General features: G+C 41.6%; 1 protein-coding gene across 2 annotated transcripts in view; it reads left to right on the top strand.

The window, feature by feature from the left end:
• Nucleotides 1-6,526: 6,526 nt before the first annotated feature.
• Nucleotides 6,527-7,286, top strand: part of LOC139566655 (choline transporter-like protein 1) — a 37,159-nt gene continuing 36,399 nt past the window's right edge. For both annotated transcript variants that reach the window (XM_071387912.1, XM_071387913.1), the window contains exons 1-2: nucleotides 6,527-6,785; nucleotides 7,192-7,281. In XM_071387912.1, coding sequence (XP_071244013.1) covers nucleotides 6,642-6,785; nucleotides 7,192-7,281 — 234 coding nt within the window. In that variant the 5' untranslated portion in view covers nucleotides 6,527-6,641. The remainder of the gene's footprint in view (nucleotides 6,786-7,191; nucleotides 7,282-7,286) is intronic.

The raw sequence follows: 7,286 nt of genomic DNA, 5'->3' as shown, positions 1-7,286 counted from the left end.
AGCTGGTAAATCCAAAAAGGTATTCCAGGACTTTGAAAATTAAACAACACACTTCTTAAAGATCCTACAATCAATTTTTTTGCACAAAAAGACTTTGGTCATGAAAGTAGATGAGTTGTAGCCATTAAACGTGCCATGGAGCTGAAGAACCTTAGAGAAAAAGGTTTGATGAGCAAGCTCGACCATTTTCTAAAGAAAGATCATCTATCTCAAGAAGAAGAGTCTGTATTTAAATCTTTACAACTAGAAATAGAACAGTTTTACAAGGATCTGTGTGCCTTTCGCAGATCAAGAGCAAAATGGATTGAAAAGGGGGAAAGAAACACCAGTTATTTCTTTGCATTTGAAAAGAGAAAGAAATCTCATCTATAACAGCACTCAAATGAATGATGTATTATGCAAAGATCCCATTACAATATAAACATTTGTCAATTCCTCTTATGAAAACCTTTACAACTCACATTTTCAGGAAGATGGTTGTGAAAGCTGCATTTGCCAATCACCTGTCTCAATCGAAGAAATTAGAGAGTCTTTGAATTCAATGAAAAAAGGGAAATCACCTGGCCCTGATGGCCTGTCAGTTGAATTCCATAGGCAGTTCTGGGAGTTACTAGACAACCCTATTTTTAATATGTTTCAAGATTGCATGAAAAATTGTGAAATGGTCTCCACTATGAAACAGGGCCTTATTTCATTGATTCCGAAGCCCGATAAAGACCCTTCTCTCATTGACAATTGGAGAGCAATTACTTTATTAAATATTGATTACAAATTGATTGCTCTGTTTTATGCCAAAAGATTAAAGAAAGGAATAGATATCATTATAAAATGAGACTCAAACATGATTTATGAAGGGTCGTCACATAAGTTCCAACATTTGTTTAGTCTTGGACCTTTTAGACTATTCAAATGCAATTGACTCAGATGCTGTTGTTTTATTTTGGGACTTCTGTAAAGCCTTGGAAACAATTTAACATTGTCACGTTCGTCGTATGAATCGGACCAAGGCGCAGCGTGGTATGCGTACATTCTTTAATATATTAAGAATGAACACTGAACAAACTAAACAAAATAACAAAACGACACGTGACGCTATACAAAATGAGTGCTGACAGGCAACTACACATAGACATGAACCCGAGAACACCAAAGGGAAAATGGCTACCTAAATATGATCCCCAATCGGAGACAACGATAAACAGCTGCCTCTGATTGGGAACCATATCAGGCCACCATAGACATACAAATCACCTAGACCTACAAAAACCCTATACATACAAACAACCCTAGACAATGCAAAAACTAACGTACCCACCCTAGTCACACCCTGACCTAACCAAAATATAAAGAAAACAGATATCTCAGGTCAGGGCGTGACAGTACCCCCCCAAAAGGTGCGGACTCCCGGCCACAAACCTGAACCTATAGGGGAGGGTCTGGGTGGGCATCTACCCTCGGTGGCGGCTCCGGTTCTGGACGCAGCCCCCCCTCTTTACGCTGATCCCTCCGCCTTTATAGAACCGGACCGTGAATCATTGCCGGAGGCTCTGGACTGGGAACCGTCGCCGGAGACCCCGGACTGGGGACCGTCGCCGGAGACCCCGGACTGGGGACCGTCGCCGGAGACCCCGGACTGGGGACCGTCGCCGGAGACCCCGGACTGGGGACCGTCGCCGGAGACCCCGGACTGGGGACCGTCGCCGGAGACCCCGGACTGGGGACCGTCGCCGGAGACCCCGGACTGGGGACCGTCGCCGGAGGCCCCGGACTGGGGACCGTCGCCGGAGGCCCCGGACTGGGGACCGTCGCCGGAGGCTCCGGACTGTGGCCCGTCGTTGGAGGTTCCGGACTGTGGCCCGTCGTTGGAGGTTCCGGACTGTGGCCCGTCGTAGGAGGTTCCGGACTGTGGCCCGTCGTAGGAGGTTCCGAACTGTGGCCCGTCGTTGGAGGTTCCGGACTGTGGCCCGTCGTTGGAGGTTCCGGACTGTGAAACGTCGCCGGAAGCTCTGGACTGGGAACTGTCGCCGGAAGCTCTGGACTGGGTACTGTCGCCGGAAGCTCTGGACTGGGTACTGTCGCCGGAAGCTCTGGACTGGGTACTGTCGCCGGAAGCTCTGGACTGGGTACTGTCGCCGGAAGCTCTGGACTGTGGAAGCGCACTGGAAACCTGATGCGTGGTGCCGGAACTGGTGGTACCGGGCTGAGGACACGCACCTCAGGGCGAGTGCGGGGAAGAGGCACAGGCCGTACTGGACTGTGGAAGCGCACTGGAGGCCTGATGCGTGGTGCCGGAACTGGTGGTACCGGGCTGAGGACACGCACCTCAAGGCGAGTGCGGGGAAGAGGCACAGGCCGTACTGGACTGTGGAAGCGCACTGGAGGCCTGATGCGTGGTGCCGGTACTGGTGGTACCGCGTGGTTCCGGTACTGGTGATATCTCAGGTCAGGGCGTGACAAACATGAATTTTCTCTTTCAGTCTCTTAAACTTTTTGGTGTCTGTGAAAATGTTATCAAAGTCATTCGCATGTTTTACAAAAATAGAAATAGTTCTGTGATAGTAAACGCTAATACAGCCAAAAGATTCAGTATCAACAGAAGTGTACGACAGGGATGCCCAATTTCGTCCTTTTTATTCATTTTGGTAGTGGAACTTCTATCTCTAGATATTCTGAATAATGCAAATCTACATGTCTCATCCATTTTTAACAGAGAAATCAAAATTTCCAAATTGGCTGACGATACTACTCTTTTTTTAAAAGACAAAGACCAGGTTGCCCATGCTCTTAATGCTAAATGTGAAATATTATGTTTATATGAAATAGAACATATTCTTGTAAAGGACAGTGTAAAATATTTAGGAATACATCTATCAAAAAAACAGTTAGTCAGACAACTTATGAATTTCTCTCCTAAAATTAAGAAAACCAATAATATAGTTAATAATTGGTTACAACGAGATCTATCTAATCCCTCTACCTGTAAAGAGATCAACAAGACATTTCTTGACTTCATCTGGAAAAATAAGTCTCACAAACTAAAAAAGTCAGTCCTCTCAAATAAAAGAGCTGAAGGAGGTCTGGAAGTGTTGGAATTTGTTGACATAAATAACACTTTCAAGATCAATTGGTTAAAAAGATGTTTGGTCAATACAGAATCAATTTGGTATTTCATTCCAAACAATGTGTTCAATAAGTTGGAATGTCTTCAATTTTTACTGAAATGTAATGATATTCCTTAAAGATTACCTGCTATATTGGCTAGGTTTCACCAACAAGCTTTAATGTCCCGGAAAATTTGCTTCCTGCACAACTTTTCCCCACATAACGCTCTTTCGTGAAATAATTCAGACATACAGTACATTCGGAAAGTATTCAGACCCCTTGACATTTTCCACATCTTGTTATGTTACAGTCTTATTCTAAAATGTATTGCAAAAACAATTTTCCTAATCAATCTACACACAATACCCCATAATGACAAAGCAAAAACAGATTTTTATACATTTTTGTAATTTTACAAAAAAATGTAACTGAAAAATAACATTTACATAATTATTCAGACCCTTTACTAAGTACTTTGTCTAAGCACCTTTCGCAGCGATTACAGCCTTGAGTCTTCTTGGGTATGAGGCTACAACCTTGGCACACATGTATTTGGGGAGTTTCTCCCATTCTTCTCTGCAGATCCTCTCAAGATCTGTCAGGTTGGACGGGAAGCATCGCTGCACAGCTATTTCCAGGTCTCTCCAGAGATGTTTGATCAGGTTCAAGTCCAGACCCTGGCTGGGCCACTCAAGGACATTCAGAGACTTGTCCCCAAGCCACTCCTGCGTTGTCTTGGCTGTGTGCTTAGGGTCCTGTCACCTCAGGTCTGAGGTTCTGAGTGCTCTGGAGCAGGTTTTCAACAAGGATCTCTCTGTACTTTGCTCCACTCATCTTTCCCTTGATCCGGACTAGTCTCCCAGTCCCTGCCGCTTCAAAACATGCCCACAGCATGATGCTGCCACCACCATGCTTCAAAGTAGGGATGGTGCCAAGTTTCTTCCAGACATGACGCTTGGTATTCAGGCCAAAGAGTTCAATCTTGGTTTCATCAGATAAGAGAATCTTGTTTCTCATGGTCTGAGAGTCCTTTAGGTGCCTTTTGGTGAACTCCAAACGGGCTGTCATGTTCCTTTTACTGAGGATTGGCCTCCGTCTGGCCACTCTACCATAAAGGCCTAATTGGTGGAGTGCTACAGAGATGGTTGTTCTTCTGGAAGGTTCTCCCATCTCCACAGAGGAACTCTGGAGCTCTGTCAGAGTGACCATCGGGTTCTTGGTCATCTCCCTAACCAAGGACCTTCTCCCCCGATTGCTCAGTTTGGCCGGGCGGCCAGCTCTAGGAAGAGTCTTGGTGGTTCCAAACTTCTTCCATTTAAGAATAATGGAGGCCACTGTGTTCTTGGGGACCTTCAATGCTGCAGACATTTGTTGGTACCCTTCTCCAGATCTGTGCCTCGATACAATCCTGACTCGGGGCTCTACGAACCATTCCTTCGACCGAATGGCTTGGTTTTTGCTCTGACATGCACTGTCAACTGTGGGACCTTACATAGACAAGTGTGTGCCTTTCCAAATCATGTCCAATCAATTGAATTTAACACAGATGGACTCCAAACAAGTTGTAGAAACATCTCAAGGGTGATCAATGGAAACAGGATGCACCTGAGCTCAATTTCGAGTCTCATAGCAAAGGGTCTGAATACTTATGTAAATAAGGTATTTCTGTTTGACTTTATGGGGTATTATAGAGTATTGTGTGGAGATTGTTGAGGAAAAAATATAATTTAATCAATTTTAGAATAAAGCTGTAACGTAGCAAAATGTGGAAAAAGTTAAGGTGTCTGAATACTTTCCGAATGCACTGTAACTGTAAGGAATAAATCATTGTTCTACCCTAGCTGGCATGAGAGGAATATTGACTTTGTTCTTGATGTTTTCGACAACAGGGGTAATATTCTTTCATATTAACAATTTATAACATTGAATGAATTTCCAATACCTTTCAGAGAGTTTATTTCTGTGATCAAAGCCATTCCCAGTGGTCTAACTACACTAATGAAAACTTGTCTTAGCTTTGGTGATGATCACAGAGATGATCTAGAACTCAGTTTGGAAGGCGTGGGCTTACTTGAGAAATCTTGTTACATAAGACAAATTGTCCATTCACGGAAGCAATTTACGCCTAGAGTAAAACATTTCTGAAACATGCTTATTCCTGACATTGTCGGAAAAAAAGCTTGGTTGATGCCTTACGAATATTGTATACCAAACTAATTTAAGGAAGTACACTTTAAGATTCTGCATAAGATATATCCATGTAATTATATTTTGTCCAAATTTGTTTAAATTAATGATATCTGCATTTTCTGCGAAAAAGAAAGTGACTCACTTGTTCTATAAATGTAAACCTGTGATAAGAGTTTTGGGAAAATCTTGCAGAATACTTATTACCTTTTTGAACACTACTCATGTATGTTACTATTGCAATGATAACAAGACCATTGAAATTGTGATTTTTAAAAATTCTTGTTGCCAAATACGTTATGCACAAACAAAAATGCCAGAATTCTATCCCAAAATTACAAATATTATGGATTGAATTGAATAATCTTGTTAAGACATTATCCATAGTAAATAACAAAAAGAACAACATCTTCCTGAATCATTATAATGAGATTTTTTCTGAATGAATACAATTGCACTTAATTTTTTAAATATTTAGTATTTTCTTGTTTATACTTGTTTTGTTAGACATGTCAGATGTAGGGAAGTACGTTGATAATTTTGTATAATGAATAATAATTCAAAAATATATATATTTAAATATATAATATATAATTTATTTATTTTTAAATGGGGGGGGCTTTTTAGCTAACATTCCACTCCTTGACACTCCTGTCATTTGCCAAAGAGAAAATAAATATTCAAATAGGAACATTCTAATAGCAGAAAACAGCAACCGGGCGGTGTTTGTGTGTGTGAATCATCACAGATTAGAGTGCTATGCTTCAGAATCAAATCGTGAGATGCTAGCATCACTCAGGGCAGTGGGATTAGAATTTCATTTCACACTGAAACGTCAGCTGATTTTGATATGCTCATTACAAATGGCTCTGGATGGTCAGAGAATGTGCCTTTGTCACTGAGGTTCTGGTGGAAGTTTATGGTGCTTTTTTTATGCTCTGTAGTAGCTGAAGGTTTTTATGTTCCAGGACAAACAAAAGCACATTTGTTTCTTGGATAACAAACGTCTACTGTGTCCACCAACACCCCAACATTTCAAAATACAATGAAACAAAGCATGTTTTATTTAAAGCAGTTAGCAAATTCTGCAACTTGCATTCATGTCAAAATAACATGCATTTTAATAGAAACATATTTATTTCCATAAGCTTTTATCTGACAATAGGGGAAAGTCTGCAGTAAACTCTTTGGGGTTTTCACTGTTTTAATGTCTATGGGTTTTCAGCAGGGGCACCATTGCATCCAACGTTTAGCCTACAGTGAAAGCGTTTCAGTGCCATAAAATAATATTAGAAAAAAACGTATGATTGCAGTGACACTTTCGCCTCGTTCACAAGGAAAAAGTTCATCGCATGTGCATACACATCCTTGCATCTAATCTGTTTACAAGCGCAGTGTTACAGGCAAGGAAGTTTTGCGGGCACTTTTTGTGTTTTGGAAGTTCCAGTCACTCCCTAAATCGCCTGTCAACAATGGGATGCGGTGGCAGTTCAGAGGTAATCGAGTTTAGGGATATTTAAGCCAAAACGTTTGTTACTAGCTAGCTAGACATTTTTAGATTTTCCAAACTAGTTACTAACATTATCTGTTTGGGATAACTTACCCATTTAGCTACAAAAACGAACAAGTTGTTGTCAACTGTCTGCAGATCTTTCGCGGCGTTGTCTGTACTGTATGTCGTTAGCTATAGTTGTTTACACTTAAACAACGGACTACTTCCGTGTCTAAAAAGACGCTTTAATGTTAATTTAGGTGAAAGTAAGTTATTTAGTCAAATACTATACAGTATTTCTGTGTTAGCACTGACTGGGTGAAAAAAGCACGCCAGGTTAAACCAGTGTTGCGCATGCACCAGGTGTTCACAGATGACGAATTTGATTGTTTACAACTTTTATTTGTTAGCAAAAGCAGCGCGAGTGGAAACCATTGGAGGATCGAAGCTGCACGGATATTCCATGGCTCATCATATTCACATTGTTCTGTATCGGAATGGTGAG

Source organism: Salvelinus alpinus, chromosome 39 (assembly GCF_045679555.1).
Source record: "Salvelinus alpinus chromosome 39, SLU_Salpinus.1, whole genome shotgun sequence".
Classification (NCBI taxonomy): Eukaryota; Metazoa; Chordata; class Actinopteri; order Salmoniformes; family Salmonidae; genus Salvelinus; species Salvelinus alpinus.
Note: the sequence above shows the minus strand (reverse complement) of the source record. Positions and strands in the feature narration are given on the sequence as shown.